The 26201-nt window shown below is 42.6% G+C and overlaps 1 protein-coding gene across 18 annotated transcripts; it reads left to right on the top strand.

Moving 5' to 3' along the window:
• Positions 1-8661: 8661 nt before the first annotated feature.
• On the top strand, positions 8662-26129 carry LOC125537458. 18 transcript variants are annotated; one of them, XR_007295922.1, is made up of 15 exons: positions 8662-8815; positions 8903-8980; positions 9083-9154; positions 17824-17922; positions 18771-18857; positions 18952-19560; positions 19649-20110; positions 20612-20673; positions 20770-20869; positions 21541-21620; positions 21712-22002; positions 22192-22690; positions 22813-22899; positions 23000-23066; positions 23299-26129. XR_007295922.1 is itself a non-coding variant. In XM_048700776.1 (12 exons), exons 1-12 carry the CDS (start codon positions 8732-8734, stop codon positions 22226-22228), a joined length of 2052 nt encoding a protein of 683 aa, XP_048556733.1. In that variant the 5' UTR covers positions 8662-8731; the 3' UTR covers positions 22229-22774. The 18 variants fall into 18 exon arrangements, 7 of the variants coding, with proteins under 7 accessions (XP_048556733.1, XP_048556732.1, XP_048556737.1 ...); XR_007295921.1 differs by having other exon boundaries at positions 23000-26129; XR_007295920.1 differs by having other exon boundaries at positions 22813-22903; positions 23000-26129.
• The last annotated feature ends 72 nt before the right edge of the window (positions 26130-26201 follow it).

The raw sequence follows: 26201 nt of genomic DNA, 5'->3' as shown, positions 1-26201 counted from the left end.
CGGCGATGACCGCCGACGAACTCAACAAAAAGTTCCAATGCAGATCTGAGAAGGGGAAGGAGAAGAACTCACGGATGTGGACGAGCTGCGGAGGTTCACCGTCGATTTCTAGTCAGAGTCAGGTCGATGCAGCGGCCTGAGTCGGTGTGGACTGGAAGATCAACGACGGCGGCGGCGGCGATACTTGAGGTCTTCGGGTCGCGAGGAGGAAGACGATGAAGTTTGGAAAGAGAGAAAATGGAAGGCGCCCCGGTTTTATTTATAAGGAAGTGGGATAAAACGGCAGGCGCGAAAATCAAGGAATCAGAGGCGGCAAAAGAGGATGCAGTTGTCGCCTCGATCTTCGGGAATTAATTAAAGAGAAGGGAATCTTTATAAAATTTTTTATACAGGAATGACATCACAATGATTTACTACAGTAACAGAAGATGACGTCATGGCGATTCATCAAAGTTCACAGGGAGAAGACAATATGGCGGTTTACGAGAATTGCCAAAAGTTTAAGGATTGAAGACTGACATGAACAGGTTCAAATCAATCTGGGGCCTAATGTTGAAGATATAACCATTGAGGGTAAACCGCCCAGGAGGGGCCGGTTCACCTTCAGTTATACCGAAGCCCAAGGAAACTCAGAAGATGGCGCTTTACGGATGAAGCTTAGAGGCCCAGAGCCCACGGGCGGTTTAGGGCCCATGATAGTAAACCGCCATGATTGTATAAACTTGCATTGTAAGATAAGAAAGAAGAGACCGAGGCAGACACTTGTATGAGCCAGCCTCGGGACTCCGTAGACCGGCCGGGATCCTCCTGAATATATAAAGGGGTGACCCAGCAGCAGTTCAGGGACAGAAAACAATAACTCAAAGCCAGACAAAGCGGATTCGCTCCCTGGTCTTCGAAACCCCAGCAATACCAATCACAACTAGACGTAGGCCTTTACCTTCATCGAAGGGGCCGGACTAGTATAAACTCTCATGTCCCTTTGTCCGGTTTAACTCCTTCAAGCTAACCCGTAGTGATGGCTCCACGACTAAGTCCTTCCATGAGGACATCTGCCGTGACAATCGCACGACACCAACGGAGATTGAGGCTTTCAAGATGATTGAGTTAGCTCGTATTCAAAACAAGTATCTCACAAGTGAAAATCTTTTGTTGAAGGAGCATATCATCGCACTCAAGGGCATTATCCGCAAATTGGAGGATCTCCTACGCTCGATGTGCGACTATCCATCATCACCAACACCTTCTTCACCAACAAAGAAGAACTGAGTATCGCGAATGGGCACTCCCCTTGGCAGCTTCCAAGATTGGGGGAGTGCCCCGGTATCGTATCACCATCACTTTTATCTTTACCCTTTTTCTTAGTTCAATCCTTTTGGTAATTTCTTGATCTAGTAGAATAAAGTTTTAGTATGATCTAGTTGTGAGTTTTGCTTTATGATCCTTCTATGTAATCGAGTCCGTGAGCTATATATCATAAAGATTAGTGTTGAGTCAAGGGCTTGATTATTTTGCTATGATCTTGAGGGAATAGAATAAAAGAGAATAAATAAAAATAAATAAAGAGATCATATGGATCTTATGGAGAGTAATGACTTCACATATAAAGAGTATGATGAATAAAAGTTGTTGAGAGTTGACAAACATAGTTTGGGTCATCGTTGCAATTAATAGGAAGTAATAAAGAAAGAGAGGTTTTCACATATAAATATACCATCTTGGACATCTTTTATGATTGTGAGCACTCATTAAAATATGATATGCTAAAGAGTTGACGTTGGACAAGGAAGACAACGTAATGGATTATGTTTTCTTACATCTAAGATAAATTATATTGTCATGGATCATCCAACATGTTGAGCTTGCCTTTCCCTCTCATGCTAGCCAAATTCTTTGCACCAAGCAGAGATACTACTTGTGCTTCCAAATATCCTTAAACCTAGTTTTACCATGAAAGTCGACCTTATCTACCTATGGATTGAGTAAGATCCTTCAAGTAAGTTGTCATCGTTGCAAGCAATAAAAATTGCTCTCTAAATATGTAGGGTCTTTTACATCTGTGTCCCTAACTCGAACCCACTACTCACATTTGCCCCTAATTCGAAAGCCTGCTCAAAAATGCCCCTCTGCCGTTACGTGCCCTTACAGAAATGCCCTTTTGCGCCGTTACCGTCCGGTCAAAGCCGGTCAAAGGGCATTGATCGGCCCTAAAAAAATAGCAAAAAAAAATCTAAAAAATCTGAAAATTTGTGAGATCAAAGATACTCAGGTTCGCAAGGTGCGTGCAATTTTTCGTGCTGTTTGGGCATTCCAGGAGCTCGTGTCAAAGGAAAAACAGTAAATATGTAAGCCTGTGAACAGTAAATTCAAAAAAATAGCAAGAAAATTCAAAAAAATATGAAATTTTTTGGCATCAAAGAGGCTATGGTCTAAAAGCTGCGTGCCAATTTTTGTTGTGTTTGGACATTGGAGGGGCTTGTGGAGAAAAAAACAAAATCTGGCCCGGGAAAAAACTTGGGAAAAAATGACTATTTTGTTTTTTCTTGCGAGAGCTCCTCGCAAGTCATTTGATCACAAAAACTTGCAAGCACCTTGTGCACCCAAGCCTCTTTGATGCCAAAAAATTTCATATTTTTTTGAATTTTCTGGCTATTTTATTTCAAATTTACTGTTCACTAGCGTGCATATTAACTGTTTTTCCTCGCCACGAGCTCCTGGAATGTCCAAATAGCACAAAAATTTGCACGCACCTTGCGCACATGAGTATCTTCGATCTCACAAAATTTTAGATTTTTTTTAATTTTTTTTGCTATTTTTTTTAGGACAGTCAAAGTTGTTTGACCGGACGGTAACGGCGCAAAAGGGCATTTCTGTAAGGGCACGTAACGGCGGAGGGGCATTTTTGAGCAGGCTTTCGAATTAGGGGTATATCTGATTAGGTGGTTCGAGTTAGGGACAGAAATGCAAATGGCCCAAATATGTATGATTTATTAGTGTGGAGAAAATAAGTTTTATACGATCTTGTGATGTGGAAGAAATAAAAGCGACGGACTGCATAATAAAGTTCCATATCACAAGTGGCAATATAAAGTGATGTTCTTTCGCATTAAGATTTTGTGCATCCAACCATAAAAGTACATGACAACCTATGCTTCCCTCTGCGAAGGGCCTATCTTTTATTCTTGTCTTATACTTCATATAAGAGTCACGGTGATCTTCACCTTTCCTTTTTATATTTTATCCTTTGGCAAGCACAATGTGTTGGAAAGATCCTGATATATATGGATAATTGGATGTGGGTTTTCATGAACTATTATTGTTGACATTACCCTTGAGGTAAAAGGTTGGGAGGCAAAACTATAAGCCCCTATTTTTCTCTGTGTCCGATTAAAACGTCATAACCATAAATATTGCGTGAGTGTTAGAAATTGTGAAAGACTAAATGATGGTTGAGTATGTGGACTTGCTGAGAAGCTCTTATATTGACTCTTTCCTATGTTATGATAATTTGCAATTGCTTCAATGACTGAGATTATAGTTTGTTAGTTTTCAATGAAGTTTCTGATTCATACTTGAGTATGTGAATGAATTGTTACTTTAGCATAAGAGATCATATGACAATATATATATATATATTGCTGTTCTAAGAATGACCATGATGCCCTCATGTCCATATTTTATTTTATCGACACATCTATCTCTAAACATATGGACATATTTTTCGATTTTGGCTTTCGCTTGAGGACAAGCGAGGTCTAAGCTTGGGGGAGTTGGTACGTCCATTTTGCATCATGCTTTTATATCGATATTTATTGCATTATGGGTTGTTATTACACATTATGTCACAATACTTATGCCTATTCTCTCTTATTTTACAAGGTTTACATGAAGAGGGGGAATGCCGGCAGCTGGAATTCTGGGATGGAAAAGGAGCAAATATTAGAGACCTATTCTGCACATCTCCAAAAGTCATGAAACTCCACGGGAATTATTTCTAGAATATATAAAAAATATTGGGCGAAAGAAGTACCAGAGGGGGGCCACCCACCATCCACGAGGGTGGGGGGCGCGCCCCCCTACCTCGTGGGCCCCCTGGTGGCCCTTTGATGCCCATCTTTGGCTATATGGAGTCTTTCGTCCAGGAAAAAAATCATAAGCAAGCTCACGGGACAAAAATCCGCCGCCACGAGGCGGAACCTTGGCCAAACCAATCTAGGGATCCGGCGGAGCTGTTCTGCCGGGGAAACTTCCCTCTGGGAGGGGGAAATCATCACCATCGTCATCACCAACGATCCTCTCATTGGGAGGGGGTCAATCTCCATCAACATCTTCACCAGCACCATCTCATCTCAAACCCTAGTTCATCTCTTGTATCCAAACCTCAGATTGGTACCTGCGGGTTGCTAGTAGTGTTGATTACTACTTGTAGTTGATGCTAGTTGGTTTACTTGGTGGAATATCATATGTTCAGATCCATTATGCATATTAATACCCCTCTGATTATGAACATGAATATGCTTTGTGAGTAGTTACGTTTGTTCCTGAGGACATGGGAGAATTCTTGCTATAAGTAGTCATGTGAATTTGGTATTCGTTCGATATTTTGATGAGATGTATGTTGTCATCCCTCTAGTGGTGTCATGTGAACGTCGACTACATGACACTTCACCATTGTTCGGGCCTAGAGGGAGGCATTGGGAAGTAATAAGTAGATGACGGGTTGCTAGAGTGACAGAAGCTTAAACCCTAGTTTATGTGTTGCTTCGTAAGGGGTTTGATTTGGATCCATATGTTTCATGCTATGGTTAGGTTTACCTTAATACTTCTGTTGTAGTTGCGGATGCTTGCAATAGGGGTTAATCATAAGTGGGATGGTTGTCCAAGTAAGGGCAGTACCCAAGCACCAGTCCACCCACATATCAAATTATCAAAGTACCGAACGCGGATCATATGAAAACTAGCTTGCCGATAATTCCCATGTGTCCTTGGGAGCGCTTTACTTTATATAAGAGTTTGTCCAGGCTTGTCCTTTGCTACAAAAAGGATTGGGCCATCTTGCTGCACCTTATTTACTTGCATTACTTGTTACCTGTTACAAATTACATTATCACAAAACTATCTGTTACCGATAATTTCAGTGCTTGCGGAAAATACCTTACTGAAAACCGCTTATCATTTCCTTCTGCTCCTCGTTGGGTTCGACACTCTTACTTATCGAAAAGGCTACGATAGATACCCTATACTTGTGGGTCATCATGAAGTTGAGTAAAGACTCAAAACCCGACCACAGCAGAAAATAGAAAGAGAATGAAAAGTCATTCCCTATGCCTCAGTCATAGGTTCTATAAAGCATGCTATGTTGTGTACCAGTCCTATTGTATACCTTAGCATGATTCTGGCAAGGGAGTACAATAGTGATCTAGGAGTAGATCACTGGACAGCGGTCAAAATTATCCTTAGAGGACTAAGGAAATATTTCTCGGTTATGGAGGTGATAAAAGAGTTCATCGTAAAGAGTTACGTTGATGCAATCTTTTTACATCAATCTAGATGGCTCTAAGTCTCGATCTGGATACATATTGAAAGTGGGAGCAGTTAGCTAGAGTAGTTCCGTGCAGAGTATTGTAGACATAGAAATTTGCGAAATACATACGGATCTGAATGTTGCAGATCCGTAGACTAAACTTCTCTCACAAGCAAAACATGATCACTCTTTGGGTATTAATCACATAGCGATGTGAACTAGATCATTGACTCTAGTAAACCCTTTGGGTATTAGTCACATGAAGATGTGAACTAATCACATAAAGATGTGAACTATTGGTGTGAAATCACATGACGATGTGAACTAGATTATTGACTCTAGTGCAAGTGGGAGACTGAAGGAAATATGCCCTAGAGGCAATAATAAAGTTATTATTTATATTTCCTTATATCATGATAAATGTTTATTATTCATGCTAGAATTGTATTAACCGGAATCTTAGTCATGTGTGAATACATAGACAAACTGGGTGTCGCTAGTATGCCTCTACTTGACTAGCTCGTTAATCAAAGATGGTTATGTTTCCTAGCCATGGACAAAGAGTTGTCATTTGATTAACAGGATCACATCATTAGAGAATGATGTGATTGACTTGACCCATCTGTTAACTTAGCACGATGATCGTTTAGTTTGTTGCTATTGCTTTCTTCATAACTTATACATGTTCCTATGACTATGAGATTATGCAACTCCCGAATACCGGAGGAACACTTAGTGTGCTATCAAACGTCACAACGTAACTAGGTGACTATAAAGATGCTCTACAGGTGTCTCCGATGGTGTTTGTTGAGTTGGCATAGATCGAGATTAGGATTTGTCACTCTGATTGTCGGAGAGGTATCTCTGGGCCCTCTCGGTAATGCACATCACTATAAGCCTTGCAAGCAATGTGACTAATGAGTTAGTTGCGGCATGATGCATTATGAAACGAGTAGAGAGACTTGCCGGTAACGAGATTGAACTAGGCATTGAGATACCAACGATCGAATCTCGGGCAAGTAACATACCGATGACAAAGGGAACAATGTATGTTGTTATGCAGTTTGACCGATAAAGATCTTCGTAGAATATGTAGGAACCAATATGAGCATCCAGGTTCCGCTATTGGCCATTGACCGGAGATGAGTCTCGATCATGTCTACATAGTTCTCAAACCCGTGGGGTCCGCACGCTTAACGTTCTGTGACGATCTGTATTATGAGTTATGTGATTTGATGACCGAAGTTTGTTCGGAGTCCCGGATGAGATCGAGGACATGACGAGGAGTCTCGAAATGGTCGAGACGTAAAGATTGATATATTGGAAGGCTATATTCGGACATCGAAAAGTTTCCGAGTGATTCGGGTATTTTTCGGAGTAGCGGAGAGTTACGGGAATTCGTATTGGGCCTTAATGGGCCATACGGGAAAGGAGAGAAAGGCCTCAAGGGTGGCCGCGCCCCTTCCCCATGGACTGGTCCGAATTGGACTAGGGAAAGGGGGCGCCACCTTCCTTCCTTCTCTTTCTCCTTTCCCTTTTTCCTATTCCATGTGGGAGGGGGAATCCTACTAGGACTAGGGAGCCTAGTAGGACTCCACACTTTGGGCGCGCCCTATGAGGACCGGCCTCCTCCTCCCTCCATCCTTTATATGCGTGGCCAGGGGACATCTCATAAACACACAAGTTGATCATTGATCCCTTAGCCGTGTGCGGTGCTCCCCTCCACCATAATCCACCTCGGTCATATCGTAGCGGTGCTTAGGCTAAGCCCTGTTCCGGTAGCATCATCATCACCGTCATCACGCCGTCGTACTGACGAAGCTCTCCCGCGACACTCAGCTGGATCGAGAGTTCGTGGGACGTCACCGAGCTGAACGTGTGCAGATCGCGGAGGTGTCGTACTTCCGGTACTAGGATCGGTCGGATCATGAAGACGTACAACTACATCAACCGCGTTGTCATAACGCTTCCGCTTACGGTCTACAAGGGTACGTGGACTACACTCTTCCCTCTTGTTGCTATGCATCACCATGATCTTGCGTGTGCGTATGAATTTTTTTAAAATTACTGTATTCCCTAACATATAGGGCACTGCCGCACTAGTGCTTTGTTTTGGTATGAGGTCGTGTTTACAACGAGAGACAGACGATACTTTTGAACCAGCAAATATCAACTCTAGGATGATTTGTGTGGTGGTTTTTCTTGTACATGCACTCCTTTTTATGGTTACGTGAGAAAAATTCTCTACTGACTATTCATAAAAATAACTATTGACTTCAATTTGTTATCTAGATTGATGCCTTATGAAACACAATTGTAATGGCTCACAAGTCACATCCCACCTTCCTTTGCATTGGAGCACATCTTTATAGGGCATGCTCTGCAATTTTACAGACATGGCATTTCGAATCCAAAATACTTTTATTTTTCTATTAAACATGAACTTTTACATCAGCAAGTTTCAAACTTACATTTTACTGTCAATTGATAAGATATTTTTCTTTGCATTTGTTTTATTTGATGCTCAATCCATTTATCTAATGTGTAGCATTTTTCTTTGTCGGCTGATTGTAACTCTACACTTTTGGAATAAAACTCCGATTTCACTCGCAAAAGAAAAATATGTAAATCTAATGTTGTTGTTTATGTTATATATGGACTGAGTAGAGATGAAGAGCCTGGATGATGCACTTAGCAAGATTTCATATAACTTATCAAAAAAACCTCTAGAATAATAAAATTTACAATTCATTTGACTTATTAGTAGATGTTCTCATGAGAATACTAGAAAATAGGAATCCTCTATTCCATCAAGAAGAGAATTTGTAGACCATGTTCTCATGGCATAATATTAGCAAAAGAATGATGTTAGTAAAAAAAAGTGCACAATAATTAGAAATATGAAGTGTATCCATTTCAATCAGTTTGCAAATTAGGAATAAATGAAGAGTGGATATGGTAATGATATAGTCATAGTTGTAATCTGTCATTTTTTTTCTAGATAGTGGCCTTTTGTGTGCATACGGGTTCAATTATTCCTATGGCATTTTCTTGCGAAAAATAATCCTATAACATTGTTGTATCCAAAAGAACTGGCCCACAAAGCAGGTTTGATTTAGAAGGAAAAAAAACGCTATTCTCCTCAAAGCGGTAGACGGTAATCCCCCTATCGAAGCCATCGATTCGAATCAGACCCACGGCGAGGAAATGGCAGAGCGGCCGCGGTGGCAGGAGAGGCAGCAGCTCGCGCGCCTCTGCGACCTCGTCGCCGACTCCCTCCTCCCCCACCTCGTAAGCAACGCCGGGCGCTCGTATCTGGTAACCGCGGTCTCCCAGCTAGCCTCTCACGCCGCTTGCGCTGTCGTCCCTCCTCTGCAGGAACCCGAACCGCTGGCGACGCGGCGGCCGCAGCTCACGAGAGAGGAAGAGCGGCGCATACTCGTCGCGCTCTCCCGGGTAATCCTCTAGCTTCGATTCGATGATTTGATTTACTGCTGCTTTACGTTTTCCGTTCCCGTTCTTCCCATGCTTGTTTTGAGGACTTTTGTTTGTTATTAGGTAAACAAGGCAATTCGAGGTTGGGACGACGACGAGGTGGATGATGGGGAGCAAGGGTGCGCATCGGATCAGGTATTGCTTCAGACTTCAGTTGCTTAGTTTTTGGTCCCTTTTAACTGTTTATCTCTGTACTACAGTAGTCCTTAGTTGGATTTCCCTGAGCCATTCATCGGTCGCTCTGATGTTTAGTTTTAGGGTTTACTGGATTATTAGAATTAACATACTGTTGACACACGAACACGTCACGTGTACCCTCGACGCCGGGGGTGATGCACCGCAGCTCACGTCGAAGGAGACCCGACCGACAGCGCGATACGCAAGACAGTCAGCGGGCGCTTTTGAAGACCCGAAACCCCACACGCCCGGGAGGGACCCCGTCAGGGAGTGCGGCGGCTATGGGCTGCCCTAGGTCGATTCGCTCGCCCCTAGAGCCTCGTGGATCGCTGCCCTCCAACGCGAAGAACGAACGAATAACGAGAAAGAAAAATACAAGGGTAGGGGATAAAGATAGATGAACACAAAAGTGTAATAGATTGATTGGTTCGATTGGTGTTGTTCAATCGGCCATCACCCCCAACATATATAAGAGGCGGCTGGACTTCCCGTACAAGCAAAGGATTCATCTAGGCTTTTCTTACAAAAAATTATATCAATTCACGTCCTAGAGTCCTAATTCTATTCCAACTCGGATTCAGTCTGAATCTGGCCCAACTTCTGTCTTCCTCCTTGCGCGGGCCGCCGAGCTTGCATATGACCTCCGATCAAGACGGCCCAAATATGAAACTTGTGCGCCTCGACGAGACCGAACAATTCTTATGTTGAACACTTTTCCAAATAAGACCATCTTGAATATTCTACGAAGCCATCTTTAATATCCAGTCGGACTCGGTCATGTAACGGACTGGATTGTCCGAGTCTCGTAGTGAACTTACAGGCCGTATACTATCTCAGATGATAATGACTCCAAAACCAAAGTTCACCGTTTTGACGATGCGCACAACTTCCGTGTTGATCACTTTTCCATCCGAGGTCATCTGGATTACCTTTCGGGCACATCTTCAGTTTCACTCGGATCCGAGCTCATCCACTCGGATATTAGAGTTTTTCGTCCGACTGGACCTTTTCACTCGGATGTTAGAGTCTTTCACTCGGAAGACAATCTTTCACTCGGATGACTATATTTCACTCGGAAGGCGATATCTTACTCGAACGTCAAGTTTTCATTCCGACGGTAATCTTTTCACTCGGAATAACTTCACTCGGATGATAATTTCACTCGGATTACTATATTTTCACTCGGAAGCCAATCTTTTACTCGATCGATAAGTTTTCACTCGACCTTTTACTCGATCGGTAGGTTTTCACTCGGATGGTAAACTTTTCACTCGGATTTCCCGACTGAAAACACAGCCTGATCTTGATTTGCCTCTCCAGGTTGCATACGATCTTGGATTGAGACAAATTTTATATGAAAAACGATCGGCTCGACGAGACAAAACTTTTTCGTGTTGAAGGTTTTTCGATTCAAGGCCGCCTTGATGGCCGAATTACTCGCACAACCTATCAGACAAGTGTCTCGCACCTCGCGCCATATTTCCGTTGAGGTTCGGTCTGCAGTGTATTGCCTCTAACTTTTGCATATGAACTCGGATTGAGATGATTTATATATCAAAATCGATTGGCTTGACGAGACGAAGACAATTCCTTAAGAGTGCTCCTTCATCCGAGGTCATCATAAAGACGTGATTGGCCAAAAACCACTCGAAACATTGAATTATGACACTCGGAGTATAGTTTCGGTCCGTAAGATAAGGTCGAATGAATATAACCGAAACATCAAAGTTGTCCCACTCAGCGATGTGAATCTTTTCATGCTGAAAACCCGTTCACTCGAGACCATCTTCATTGCAATCTATATCTTGCCAAAATCAGGTGTCAACACATGCCCCCCTGTTTTCTGGCAGAGCTTGCGTGCCAGAAAATACCTTGCTTAGGGTAATGTTTAAGCACGATGTCAACACTCCATCGGCTGTGCATGTTGAGTATGATAATTTTAATCATCCATATGCTCATGTTTGTTGCTTCTTCGGTAGAGCCTCTTGGATAATAGTTGTCTGAAAACAACAATTGGATGTCACAAAGGCTTCCACGTAAGTTTCTTATGTCAATCCGGACCTTGCATTTGTCCAGGCATTCCCTGGGAATATTAGAACCCTTCAACGAAGACGGTTGCCGAACGATTATGACCATGCACCTCAAAGGAATACCGTCAACTGTTCGGCGACTCAACTCGTTATCAAAGTACACCATCAAGCCTCCGCCGAACAACGTCTGTCTCCTGACTTGGATCCTGCAAATAAATAACATTTGGAGTCGGGGCTCTTTTATGCACTAGACCCTTGATTGGTGGTCGACTCAATAATTAAGTCGGCCTCGCCAGTATTGGCAAACAATGAGCATCGGCTATAGGAGTAGGAAATCAACCATGGTGAACACCGTTAGCTAGATGCCAGGTTTGTCAACACAATGAATTCTGAGGGCGATATGCAAATATTGGCCATGCGTTCTTATCTCAAAAGTGCTCGGGAGTCCGTCCACCAAAGTGTGAATAGCCGAAATAAGTCAGATGTTTCGGCTGAGGATAAATTCCATAGCGTTGATTTTGATGGTACGATTGAAGAATATGGATGAGACGCCTCCTGGAGTCTCCTATATGAAAATTGTCGTCCTCGCCTACGGGCTTTACACTTGTACTCCCTTATTTCTGCTGGCTTCGCAACAGGAGATGTGATGCCGCTCTTGACTCGAGGATTTTCCTTAGGAACCCAGGCCATGTTCCTCTTCTCCAGCTCTTTGGCCCTAAGACGTTTTAGCTTCTTCTGTTGCGAATATGGTAAGCCGAGTGGGCGTCCCGGCTGGGACTTTGGTTTATGCACTGGCAAATTCTTCCTGACTTTGGGCATCTCTGGCTTGGCCTGTCCAAACTTGACTATTGGATCCTTGAATTTTACTTGCTTCACTTTCTTGTCCTTAGCAGCCAACATAGGCCCGGCTGGCTTTTTGTCATTTGGAGTCGGATCTGAAATAGCACTCTTGCGGCCATCCTTTTCTTTCTTCACCTTTTTAACACTTGTTGCAATAGAAGGTCGGACATCATTTCTATTTTGACTGCTCCTCTTGGGAACCCATGCCATGTTCTTCTTTCTCAACTCATGTGCACTAAGTCTTTGTAATTCCTTCTCTTGCCAATGTGCTAAGCCGAGTGAGCACGTCGGCTGTGATTTTGTTTCAACCAATGCCAACTCTTTTTTGGCCTTGTGCACTCTCAACTTCTTCCCTTCAGATTTGGCACTTGATTGACTTGCCTCGTTGCCTTTTGTAGCCAATGTCAATACTTTAACTGGCTCTTTGTTATTTGAGAACAAATCTGAAGTAGCACACTTACGACCATCTTTCTTGACCTGGTACACTTGCTTGACCACCTCTTTCTTGTTCCTTGAGCTCCGGACCGATTCCTTATGATTGAAACGGTCTTTGACGTGTGATTGTTCATCAAATGTTGATCTTTTTGGAGCTGCATAATGTTGGCGAGATGATCTAAAATAAGATGGATAATTTGCCCTTGTATCATACGTGCCCCATGATGGATATGGATTTACATGAGCGTAGGGAGGCATCCACGACATTGGCATTGGCGGCCCAAAAGCAGGATATGAAGTCTGCTTGCTCAACGTCTTCCTTTGCCAATCCAAGTCTTCAGATTTATGCCTTGGGGGTGACTTCGATGCTTTTGCTTCACTCGGCCGATAAGCACTCTTTGCCTCACTTATCTTTTGGTACTTTTCTAATAACTGCGCGAAAGTGACTTTTGGTTTTTTGCTTTTGTGCTTACCATGGCATTTGCTTTCTTTGGTTGTGCGTGCACCGGTCTTTGAATTCTCTTGTTGCCCCCCAGTGCTAGATGTTATCATTGTAGCTTTGATGAAATTTCCATCTTCAAGATTGTTCTTGATGCACTTTTTAACAATATCATTGCTCGAAGACTTGACCCCATCATCATTGATGTGTACATGTCCACTTTTAGATAAATCGGCTGAAGATAGCCGAGTCAACATTTGATGGCCGTCAAAATGATCCGACTGTCCAAATGATCGTGCCTCAACAAACTCCAAACGTCCTATCTTGTCCGATTGCTTGACTTGATGGATCATGTTGCAATCTTTGACATTTTGCTTAAATGAACATTGCGTTGGCTCTTGTCTTGACGGCTCGACATCGTGATCAATTATAATAATAAGATTAGTCAGCGATGTACCGATGATGTGATCCACTATGACTGCACTGGACGTACACTCCTGGTCCATTAACCGATATTGTGATACCGGCTTCGATACAAAACAACCGAGCGGTGTCAGTTTAACATCATCCGACTCGTCTATGCATTGATTTTCGTCCTCCTTTCCCGATGCTCTTGAATCGGCTATCCTGGAGAACTTTGAACCTGGCTTTATACTCCTGCAACCAAAATAATTACAGAATATACGTCTCATCTGAGACCAAATGTTAGCCAGGCATGAAACAAACAAAGTTGCCCATATGAATATAAAGTTCAGTCGGCATGACGGGAACAACTTTGGTTGCGATAAGTTGTCACTATTAGCCTCTATGAATGGTGCCATGTGTTGATCAGCATGATTAGTAACAAGATAATTCGAAACAAACAGATTACTCATCTCGATCGGTCTTTCAAAATTAATTAGAATCTTACTAACGGGTGCATCAACAATATGATTTTGACCGAATCGAAAACTGAGTAAACTCTCGGCTAGGTGTACCTTTGTGAAGTCGTTGGAACGAGAAGATGGTTGCACCACTGGAACAATACCTTGCTCCGCTTCTGAATAATTCTCGAATGCATCTTCCTCTTTTTCTGGATCTCGTGCCGCATCACTCGGATTGCCTGAATAGATTTGACTTGGATTTCCCGAGTAGATTTCACTCGGATTACCCGAATGGATTCCACTCGGCCGCTCTTCGTCAGCTATACTTCGTTCAGCTGCACGCTCTGGTTCCTGGTCTTCGTCACTAGTCAAACTTTGTTTGCCCATATAACTTTGCTCTTGATGCTCATCAATTTCTTTTGCACGGAACTCATAGGGCAGCATGTAAGCTCCCTCACATCCAGAAAAATCGAGCACGGCCAATTTGTTGCGTTTACCGTTCTTTTGCTTGGTGAAGCTTGCATCTTCTATTTTGGTACACGCAGCAATAACTGGCTTGATGCACTCGGCTCCAGCGGCTTTAGCCGGTGATGCACTCGGCTGACACGATGCACTCGACTGGCTCGATGCAACGCACTCGGCCTTAAACGTCTCAGTGGTTAATTTGGTTTCAATTGAATCCACCATTGTCTTGTCACAAAAGGAACTGTTCAACTCAGCTGTAGACGACTTAGTCATATTTGACTCAGTTTCAACCGAATCAACCGTATTAGCCGAGTGAACCCTTTCTTGACGATTTTCTTGCAAAGCTTCTTTTTTATCTTGCCCCAAAATTGCAAAGGAGCCAACATGGTTGCTACATGGATGAAGGCACTTGACGTATTCTTGCAAATATTCCACTCCACGTTTCTTCTTGAGTGCTTCATAAGCATGTCGATATTCTGCTGGTAATTCCTCAAGAGTTGGCGTAGTAAATTCGTTGACGCTATTCCCTGTGAGCTTTGGCTTGATCTTGTCCACTTGGGCCACATGTTTTTCTTTATACTCAGCCCTGCTTGGATCAGCTTGCCCCCCAATACTTTTATGATCTTTCGGCAATGAATTGATGTTGCCGAAATTTTGCGATTGTATAGGGGGTGTATAACATGCTGCAATGATAGGTGAAGACATGTGCACTGTTGTTGAATATTTTCTCATGCCAATTTGATCAATCGGTAACACTTCATCTTCTTTCAAAACCCTAGCTTTTATTGCCTCATAATCAGGAACCAAACCTTTATCATGTTGCTCAAGGCAAAGAGTGGTAATCTTCTTATTTTGCGCTAAGATTTTTAACGCAGCCAAAGTCACCTCATCTCCTGCAATATTAGACACATACACTCCTGTAGAATCTCCATTCACTCGGCCATAAAAGTGAGCCGAGTCATGAATACTTTTAGTTGCATATGATGCTGAACAATTAATATTATGAGGTGTATTATATGATGACTGAGGATAACCGTCCAAATAGCTAATGGAAGCATGGCCGATTGCCTCATTCATCGGCATGTTTGGGGATAAACCCGCATATTGCGAGTTGGCTGCCGATGGATAAAACTGTGAGATGCCCTCCTGCACATGAGGTGTCATATATTGATCACTCGAACAAATTGTGTTGTTCATCGGCATATTGAAAGATGTTGTCGATGCACGAAAGTTCAGATTCATAAGTTGCATGTCGCGATTATGTAAATTCCAAGTTTCTCCAACGGAATAACTAGTCGGCCTTTGCTCGTTAGGGCTAGCCGACATGACATGTCCATTGAAAGATCTAGCAACATCAGCATAATGGCTATTTGCATCTACGTAAGGAGATTGATGATACATGTTACCGTTGTAGATTGCAGCCGCTCGATGACGCTCTCCTCGTAGCAAGAACAGGCTGGAGACTGTTCAAAGCTTCGTCCCCAGCGGAGTCGCCAAAAAGTGTGTTGACACACGAACATGTCACGTGTACCCTTGACGCCGGGGGTGATGCACCGCAGCTCACGTCGAAGGAGACCCGACCGACAACGCGATACGCAAGACAGTCAGCGGGCACTTTTGAAGACCCGAAACCCCACACGCCCGGGAGGGACCCCGCCAGGGAGTGCGGCGGCTATGGGCTGCCCTAGGTCGATTTGCTCGCCCCTAGAGCCTTGTCGATCGCTGCCCTCCAACGCGAAGAACGAACGAATAACGAGAAAGAAAAATACAAGGGTAGGGGATAAAGATAGATGAACACAAAAGTGTAATAGATTGATTGGTTCGATTGGTGTTGTTCAATCGGCCATCACCCCCAACATATATAAGAGGCGGCTGGACTTCCCGTACAAGCAAAGGATTCATCTAGGCTTTTCTTACAAAAAATTACATCAATTCACGTCCTAGAGTCCTAATTCTATTCCAACTCGGATTCAATCTGAATCTGGCCCAACTTCTGTCTTCCTCCTTGCACGGGCCGCCGAGCTTGCATATGACCTCCGATCAAGACGGCCCAAATATGAAACTTGTGCGCCTCGACGAGACGAACAATTCTTATGTTGAACACTTTTCCAAATAAGACCATCTTAAATATTCTACGAAGCCATCTTTAATATCCAGTCGGACTCGGTCATGTAACGGACTGGATTGTCCGAGTCTCGTAGTGAACTTACAGGCCGTATACTATCTCAGATGATAATGACTCCAAAAGCAAAGTTCACCGTTTTGACGATGCGCACAACTTCCGTGTTGATCACTTTTCCATCCGAGGTCATCTGGATTACCTTTCGGGCACATCTTCAGTTTCACTCGGATCCGAGCTCATCTCACTCGGATATTAGAGTTTTTCGTCCAACTAGACCTTTTCACTCGGATGTTAGAGTCTTTCACTCGGATGACAATCTTTCACTCGGATGACTATATTTCACTCGGAAGGCAATATCTTACTCGAACGTCAAGTTTTCATTCCGATGGTAATCTTTTCACTCGGAATAACTTCACTCGGATGATAATTTCACTCGGATTACTATATTTTCACTCGGAAGCCAATCTTTTACTCGATCGATAAGTTTTCACTCGACCTTTTACTCGATCGGTAGGTTTTCACTCGGATGGTAAACTTTTCACTCGGATTTCCCGACTGAAAACACAGCCTGATCTTGATTTGCCTCTCCAGGTTGCATACGATCTGGATTGAGACAAATTTTATATGAAAAACGATCGGCTCGACGAGACAAAACTTTTTCGTGTTGAAGGTTTTTCGATTCAAGGCCGCCTTGATGGCCGAATTACTCGCGCAACCTATCAGACAAGTGTCTCGCACCTCGCGCCATATTTCCGTTGAGGTTCGGTCTGCAGTGTATTGCCTCTAACTTTTGCATATGAACTCGGATTGAGATGATTTATATATCAAAATCGATTGGCTCAACGAGACGAAGACAATTCCTTAAGAGTGCTCCTTCATCCGAGGTTCATCTTGAAGACGTGATTGGCCAAAAACCACTCGAAACATTGAATTATGACACTCGGAGTATAGTTTCGGTCCGTAAGATAAGGTCAAATGAATATAACCGAAACATCAAAGTTGTCCCACGCGGCGATGTGAATCTTTTCATGCTGAAAACCCGTTCACTCGAGACCATCTTCATTGCAATCTATATCTTGCCAAAATCAGGTGTCAACACGTACCAAACTTGCAAGTAACCAGTAGCACATAAATGTAGTCCGTATTGTAAGATGTCTCGTGGAGCAGCTCGAGTGTGCCAATCATGCAACCGACAGAGTGAGTTTCAGTCAGTAGTTAGAATAGAAAATTGAGCTTTCACATGCTTTCCTTGAAACCTACAGGTCTTGTGCATTTTTATTGAGATATTCTGTACCATACTTAATTTTTGTCTTGTATCTTATTCTTATATTTTGTTGAACTCAAACTCATGCACATTTGCTATCTATACTTTAGTACAATGTTATTAAGAGATAATACATATTTACCTGTTTCATCCCCTTGCCTTTTTGGAGATTGTTTCGTGCTCGGAAGAAGCTCACAGTTGCTGTTTGCCACCTGACCACCATTTTGATGATGGGTTTAGCTGCCTGGCCAATATTATCTCCATAGTGGTAAGAAGTTCTCATGTGATGTCCTCCATGTTTCATGCCCCCCCCCCCCCCCCCCCCCCCCCCCCCCCCCAGCCAAGCTGCTGCATATCCAGACCAACCTGCCCTCATGCACAAGCATCATATACCCATCAAGGTTTTTGGGCAGTAGTACCTTTTTGAAAGTTATTTTTCTATCAGGCGTCAGTAACTAATAACACTCATGTTGTGTTTTCTTTTCTAATAATAGAACTTGGCTACATTTTATTTTGCAACCTCCTGCTTTGACATTTTTTAGTAATTACTTTTGACATGAGGAGAAGAGCAAGGGTGAAGCTCACAGTTTCGGAATATGTATCAATCTTATCGTTTGGTCCATAAGTAGCGTTGGCGTGTCCAAACTAAACCTACCTACATGACAATGGATAACATCAACATTGCACCAATAATTAACCTGAGGAACTTGTGGAACTTTGAGTCCTTTATTATTTCAGTATTAGATTGATAATTTGTGGTGGCATCACATCAGGCTATTTGTTGGACTCGCTGCTTTTAGGTTTATAATGAAGATATTATTTATTGTTGAAGTGGCAATTTGGCATAATGTTTTGGGTGTGCATCCTATTCATGCCAATTTGCCACCCCATCTAACATCTAGCATGTGCAGAACTGTGTGTGCTGCTGTCAATATGCTCGGCTTGGCATAACCTTTTGCCTTGGTGATTTTCATTGTTCTTATACACCATCCACTTAAATTCATATTATGAATATTGGCTAGTGTGTTGTTATTTATCTTATTTTATGTATTATTGCAGCCCGGAGTATCATGGCTCATAAGCTACTGAACTTCTATGTTACCCCATCCTTTTCAGGTTGGCTTACTTCATCTATGTAGTGATTATATTAAGCACTCAGCTGGGAATATCTTGATGGCCATCTCTAATTCCCTAATGAAGTTTGTATGCTGCTCATGCTCTTCTCCTTGTTTTTATGGTGCATAAGTTTCTCTATAGAATTATTTATTTATTATTGTATCTGTTGTTGTGTTCATAGGAAGCCGTTTGGATTCAGTTTGTTGAGCTGGTCTGGGCAGCTATACACACGGTATCAACATGCGCTCATAATCATTCTACAATTAATGCCACCAAAGGTTCTGTTGGTTGTTCCTCTGCTGCGGAAAGCATAAGTCAAGACACTACGACTGAAAGCACCAGTATTACAAGCTTTATAGCAGTACTCAAACTACGATGTGTCAATACCAATAGGCAGATAATGACTTGCCTCTTTCGAGTACTACACATTATTCTGAAGCTTCTGAAACTCAATGACTCTGAACTGAAAGATGACTTCATTTGCCTGTCCATTCATCATATTCAGAAGTTACATTGGGATCCTGGTTACCGACTCAATGCCGGGAAAGTTGTAAGCATTGTCACAGATGACCGACATAGTTTGACTAAAGATTCTGCACAGTTTGGAATTGTGTCAGGCAGTCTCCTCCAGCTCTTGTGCTCTTTAGTTGAGCAAAGTGACACAGAAGACACAGACCTACGAGATATATTTGTGGAACTTGCAGATGTCATTCCTAGATTAGCAACTTTCTTACAAGAGCAACAGGATATCCCAAAAAGTCTCTCTCAGTATTCAAAGCACAAAATATTGGTAGTTTTCATACATTCAGCAATCTTTTCTTACGAAGTTGAAACAATCTGTAACCAAGTACTCATCAATCATTGCTTTCTCGATGCAGATGTTAATGATAAGGCTTAAGCCTCACATACAGCAGAACTGCTCACATGTTGTTTGTTTGCTGAAATTACTTCAACGCCACTTTCAGAGTCCACTCCATGAACCTATGTTCCAACATAGCACTAAACTGGAGAACTGTTTAGAAGGATCCCCATTTTTGTTAAGTGGTGTAGGTTTGGGCGAGCTTCAGGATAAATCTACTCGGCACTTACAAAGGCAGGCTATGTATTTGTTTCTTAGTTGTTCGATAGTCTTGGCTTGCAGTGGAAATGATAGTAGACTGAAATGTTCATGTAAGAGAGATCAATGTTGTCACAAGGGGGAAGGCTGCACTGATAATTGCAACTATTTTGGCTTATCAGAAATCTCAGTTTGGTTTCAGAGATGTTGCTTAGACAAGATTTTGGACTCAAAATCATCAACAGACATTGTTTTATGCTTTCTGCAGTTATATATGGAGGAGGTATGCTTCTGCTCTAAATGCCAGAAATCTCATTAACTTTGTTCATTGTTCAATGACAAAACGAGCTTCTGTGTGAGTTGGTCGGTTTTCGTTATGTCTTCTAGGTACTAGATAAGTTGGGTTTCATGTTCATACTCATGCATTTCTGATTCTGTTTGTCTTCATAAGTGATTGTTGTCAGCTTTTGCAGGTAGTTTGTTTCTTTACAGTAGAGTATTTGGATCTATATTAGTGCACATTGCTAGGGAGTTGCTTTCTGTGTTGAGTACATCTTGAGCATCAGTGAGATATCATGCTCATTATACCTCAAATTTGCTAATGTTTTTCTTTGCACATACAGTTCCTCTCCTCTCCTGTCCCCGTTCGTCCAATGTAAATTGTACTTCAGGCCAAATGCTGAAGCCTTTATCTTCTTAATGCTTTGTTTTATTAGTGTTAACATGTATTCCTCGTGTTTGAGTAAATGTTATAGTATTGGGCATATGCTCCTTCATATTGCAGGACGATATGTTATTCATCATTCTCTTGCAGCTTTTGGATGCTCCACTTATTTCGTTGGCAATGTAAGCAGAAGATATACCATATAATATTTCATAATGGAAAGTTATCCAGACTGTAGGTATGTTTATATAGTTACCACCTTCTATCCAAATTTGCAGAGATAAGATGGAAACTAAATGGACGTCTGAACTTATTGGTGCCAAACTGTTCTCCGTAGTTTTTGACCCAGTTCGTATTTTTCATCAATGGCTTTCATTGGTGAGTCAGTCAACATGTTATACATCTTATTCTGCTAGATTTGCTAGATGCTCATTTATCACTGCAAAGCAGTATTATGACATTCAGTTCTTGTTCATTTGATTGTGCAAATAGCTTCATGCTGTCATGGTTTCTTGGTGACGTGTTATTAAAGATGTAGCAACAAGCTTCCAGTAGTTTATGCAGTACAGGATAGGAGATGCCATCCTATAATGATTTTTTAGCTGAGGAATTCTGGTTACTGCACTCCATAGAGTAAGTAGGCAGCTAATTCGTTAGGGCTCTAATAACAATCAAGATAATAGGTCCGGATAAGTGTACATCAGCTACCATAGCTAGAGGTAAATCATCTCTTGTTACTATCACGTACTCAACTTAAGCATACTGGTTTTCTAAGTGAGTGTGAGACTGTAGGCATGGGTAAATTTCAGATGGTCTATAACTTCAGATTGTAGGAATGTGTTGCAGTTTGCACATAAGTACAAATAAATATATTTTTATTAGAGTGTTCGGCAATTTGTAACGACACTTACCAAATGTGTTATTTAGGACTCCTGAGTTTGCTGACCCATGAGTCATTTCTTTTCTATAGATCATCCAAATTCATTCTCCTGTTTGACTGTATAATATACATTTTGAGTTGTTAATTGTTTATTGTATTTATTTTGCAGTTGCACTATGATCACTTGGTACTTGTTGATTATCTCATATCTAAAGATGTAGGTGTGCATTGTGCCCAGTATCTATTACGGTCAGTTAGTAGCTTCCATATTTTTTCTGATACAGTCAAATGACAGACACGTGTAGGCTCCCCAATGTGATGTCTATGTCTCTGTTCTCAGGTGCTTACGACTGGTATCTGGGTGTTGGGATGCTTTTGTCGATGATTCAGTTTACGAGGCACAAATACAAAAATTCAACTGTAAAAGGCAAAGAACCTTGAAAAATATAAATAGTTTAACTGGCAGCTCAATGGAAGGCACTAAGTTGGGTTCCTCTCATGACAAGGAAAATAAGAGCAAAGAACAGCTTTTCCTGAGTGCTAAAGTGTGTCTCCTTTCGTTAAAGCGAACTTTGGAGGATCTTCATAAGAAAGATTTATTCCCTTACAATCCAAAGCCTCTGCTTAAAAGGTCCGTGACCATGATGATCTTTTCCCTGCTTAGTTCAGTGATATATTTGTTTCGCTTCTACTTTCGCCTTTTTTTATTCAACCACTCCCTCCGTCCCATACTAGTGTAGTGTCAAAAAACGTCTTACATTATGGGACGGAGGGAGTACCTTTTACTCAAAATGCGCATATAGATAATGTTTTGTTGCAGCTTGTCCAGATTTGAGGAGCTCTGTGTGCAGTACTGAAACAATTAAGTTGCACCCGGTGACACGCTACCATTTCTGTGGTTGAATATTTGGTAATCAGATACTGTAACTTCCTTTGCTGGTTACATGTGTATATATTGGCTCGCACAATTCATTTGGTAACTACAACTTTTAATTAGTACTTCAGTTTATGATCTGGTTTCTCTGATTGGTTGTCCACGGTCTTGGACGCTTCTCCAGCCTCTCTGCGGTGCGGCCTGGTCTCCGTTGCCACCCTCATTGCCTGGTCACTCTGGCAATACCGCAACGCTGCAGTCTTCGACAAGATCATGCCCTCTACCTCGGACCTTGTTCGCGCGATCATGGAGGAAGCTCGCTCCTGGGCAGCTGCCGGAGCCACAGGAGTTAATGCATTAATCCCTGTAACTTGAACTGATGTTTTTGGGGCTGAGCATCCCCTCTGTCCTCTGCTCACCTAGCGTCCCGGCCACGCCAGCTTGTGTACGTGGCTAAGTCGCTTCTCTGTACTTTCTCCCCTCTATCAATGCAAAGATACGCTCCAAAGCGTATTCGTGAAAAAGTTTATGATCTGGTGTACCATCTGAATTGGCTGAATCTTACAGATAAGGAAGTTTGTGGCGTCAGGCTGCACACAATCATGACATTGTAGATCCTGCGCTGCACCAAAAGTGAAGTGCTGTTGATATTTTGTAGGTACCTTCTTCACCTAGCTTAAGTGGTACTGGTTTAGTGGCAATTGGTTCTTTCGCTTTATCTTCATACCTTGCTTTTGCTATATATGAGAATTAGAAAATCCGCGAGTTAAAAGCTTCCATTGGGCATGGCACGGGCCATCAGAATCAGAACAGGAAGAAAGGTATGGTCCACCCACAACATAGCACAAATGATTCAGTCAGCAACAACACTTGAATTTGTGCATACACAACATACTATAGGTACTTAAATGGAAATTTAGGTTGTCATACCAAATGTCAGATGTTTTATAGTTTATAGATACTCCGATGAATGCATGCATATTACAGGCTATGATTCATCTCGCCTGAAACTCACATGCAGCTTTCTGATTATTTTGACATCAATATATTCAGAGAAAACAGTACCTGCCTTTCAACTCATTGATCAGCTTCTACCCTTCGAGAGAAAACAGTACCTCTACAACACAGGACACGTACATGGGTACAATGAGTTGAAAGGCAGTTCCAAGGGTCGGAAACAGAGGTAGTAGCAAGTCAGTACTACAGGGAAGAGTTGTATATGTAACTGCAGTTTGTGGTCTGTAGATATATGTGCATGACAATACATGTACCTTTCGGCCACCCAAGGACAAACCTTATAAAAGTAAATCAAAATGTGGTTAGACTTCAATGCAAGTACTTCAGTAAGCAACACACTATTTCCACCAATCCAGACTCAAAACTAAAACACAGCAAATTAATTGGACACACCAGATTACCAGTCATCTTGAGTCCCCAACAGGAAGGCCATGGCCTCTCTAATCATGCTTGTGTCATGGACCATTTGGAACGAGCGGAATGCCCGTGTTTTTCGAAACAAGAGCGCCCCACCACCAATCTTGCTAAACAACATCATCTGCGAGGCAAACCTTTGGATCACCACGGGAGCTAAAAAATTAGGGAACATTATTTTGTGTGAGTAATCATCCATGCCGTGTAAAAGTGTACCCTTGTAACAAACTCTATTCTTTTTTTATTTAATAGATGAGGCAAATCTTTTGCCTCCATTTCAAAAATAAAATAAGTTGTTATGACGCAAGATTCGCGCCGCTAAAGACATTGTGAAGCAAACTAAAGTGGGTCCAAAACTCTCAACAATTTTACCAATCGGACATACCAGATTCCCAATCCATCATTATCTTTTATTGGTCACCTTGACAGAATGGTAAAATATGTGAATATAACAAGTACAGTATAGTTCTGTAAGCATCAGCAGAATAAGATGGCAACTCAGAACTTCAACAATGGGTCCACACAGTGAGCACTGCCCACCATCCTCAAAGTGATGGCTAGACAGAGAGAGTTAATTAATGTCTGGAAAATTATTTGAGAAGTATGGCATTTAATGAGCCCAAGAACTGGTGCTCCTGGTTGTTCTTGGCAGAGTGGCGGTTCAATACCACTTATCACATTGCAACAAAATTTACTCCATTTCAGTGCATGTATGGATTTCCTCCACCTATGATTGGTGAAGTCTCAGTACCTAGACCAATAGATGCTGATGCCCAAACTTTTCTCCAGAAAAAAGAAACTATGATGGCTCAACTCAAACACAACCTTCTAGTAGCACAAGAAAGGATGAAAAAGTATGCAGATAGAAACATAACATATAGACAATACAATGTGGGAGATATTCTTTATTTAAAGATGCAGCCTTACAGACTTGCAGCATTTGGTATCAAGACAGGCTTGAAACTTACAACAAAGTTCTATGGCCCTTTTTTTCAACGCAAGGACTAATTTAAAATTAGATAATAATTTTCAAATTTAAGAGCATTTTTTCAATTTGAGAACAAATTTTGGACTCACGAACAGTTTTTGAATTTTGGAACTTTTTTTAAAACTTAATTGATATTTTTTAAACAAAGGAATTTTTTAAAATCTCGAAGATTTTTAAAGAAGCTAAAAAAGAAAAAACAGAAAATAAAAATAACAAACAAAAATAAACGAAAAAATTTAGGGAAGGCCTGCCACGTAGCTGGGCCAGCCCAAGTTCGCGCGACAGGGCGCGGCCTCGCTTTCCACCGCACGGGTTGGGAAATAGGAGTCCCGGTCTGAGCCGGCTACCTATCATCGTAGGAGATTCTCAAAAAAAAAAAGACCTAGGATATGTACGCAGGTCAGATCTAGAAATACGACGTACAGATACGACCGACCTAGACAATTACAAATACCTAGGTCCGGATCTAGAAATACGTAGATACTGGAACCACATACGTACCCCGGCTTTCCCTTTCGTTTCGAAGCTCTCGCGTTGGGCAGCAAGGTGATCGGCGGAACGCGAAGATCAAATCGAGTAAGTCGCCTTCTTCTTCCTCCGTCGATCCGATCGAATTAGGGTTCGTGCTTTTCGTCCCCTTTTCTGCTTCCTTGGTCTTTTGTCTCTGTTCTTGACAGGGCAAGATCAAGATGGCCGCGGTTCTTCCTGCGCTGCTGCCAACCCCACCGTCGGCCCCAATCGCCACGTTGCTCAAGACATCGCGGACGGACGGGAAGCCTGGCCGTGCGTCGGCGAGCCGGAGATGGATAGATAACAAATTTATGATTCTGGCCGCCGCGTCGGACTTGACCGGCGGTGAGCGCGTCGGACGCGTGCTGTCGGAGATGAGCGGAGGCGAGCGAGTCAGACGCGTGGCATCGGACATGGGCGGCGGCGACCGTGCCGGACGCGTGGCATCGGACACGGACGGCGGTGATCGTGCCGGACGCGTGGCATTGGGCATGGGCGGCGGTGACCGCGCCGGTCGCGAGGAGTCCCAAACAAGCTGGAGCGCTGTCAAGAGGCCTGCCAGCCGCGCTCCTTCCACCGATCGGTGTGACAAGAAGCCCAAGGCTCCGGTCGACAAGGAAGCTGCTCCGGAGACAGAGCAACTGTTCGCTGGCCCGACGTTCATGAGCGTCGTGCCCCCGGATCCGAGCGAGCTCCCGATCCCTTGCTACTTCATGAAGAAGGCCCGCTAGTGGACTAGCAAGTAGCAACAACACATGGGATTGGTCCCTTACTACAGTCGTCGTCGTCGTCGTGTAATCTTGCTTTGTAGCCCAATTTCAGCGCTTGTTAGATGCGCTTTTAGTAGTGTAGTAATTTGTCATGGCTCTGGGTTGTGTTCATGTTAGTAAAACCCAACCCAGAGAGGGGCGGATGGGTGGCATGACAATCATAAACTATCTTCCATGTTATTTTACTCCCCTTGCAATCCTTCCTGCAGTCTTTCCTCTACTGAAGAGTGAAGAAACCCTGTTTTAAGATCACCGTT

The sequence above is a fragment of the Triticum urartu genome, chromosome 2, assembly GCF_003073215.2.
Source record: "Triticum urartu cultivar G1812 chromosome 2, Tu2.1, whole genome shotgun sequence".
Lineage (NCBI taxonomy): Eukaryota > Viridiplantae > Streptophyta > Magnoliopsida > Poales > Poaceae > Triticum > Triticum urartu.
The sequence above is the reverse complement of the archived record's forward strand: the minus strand, read 5'-3'. Positions and strand labels throughout refer to the sequence as shown.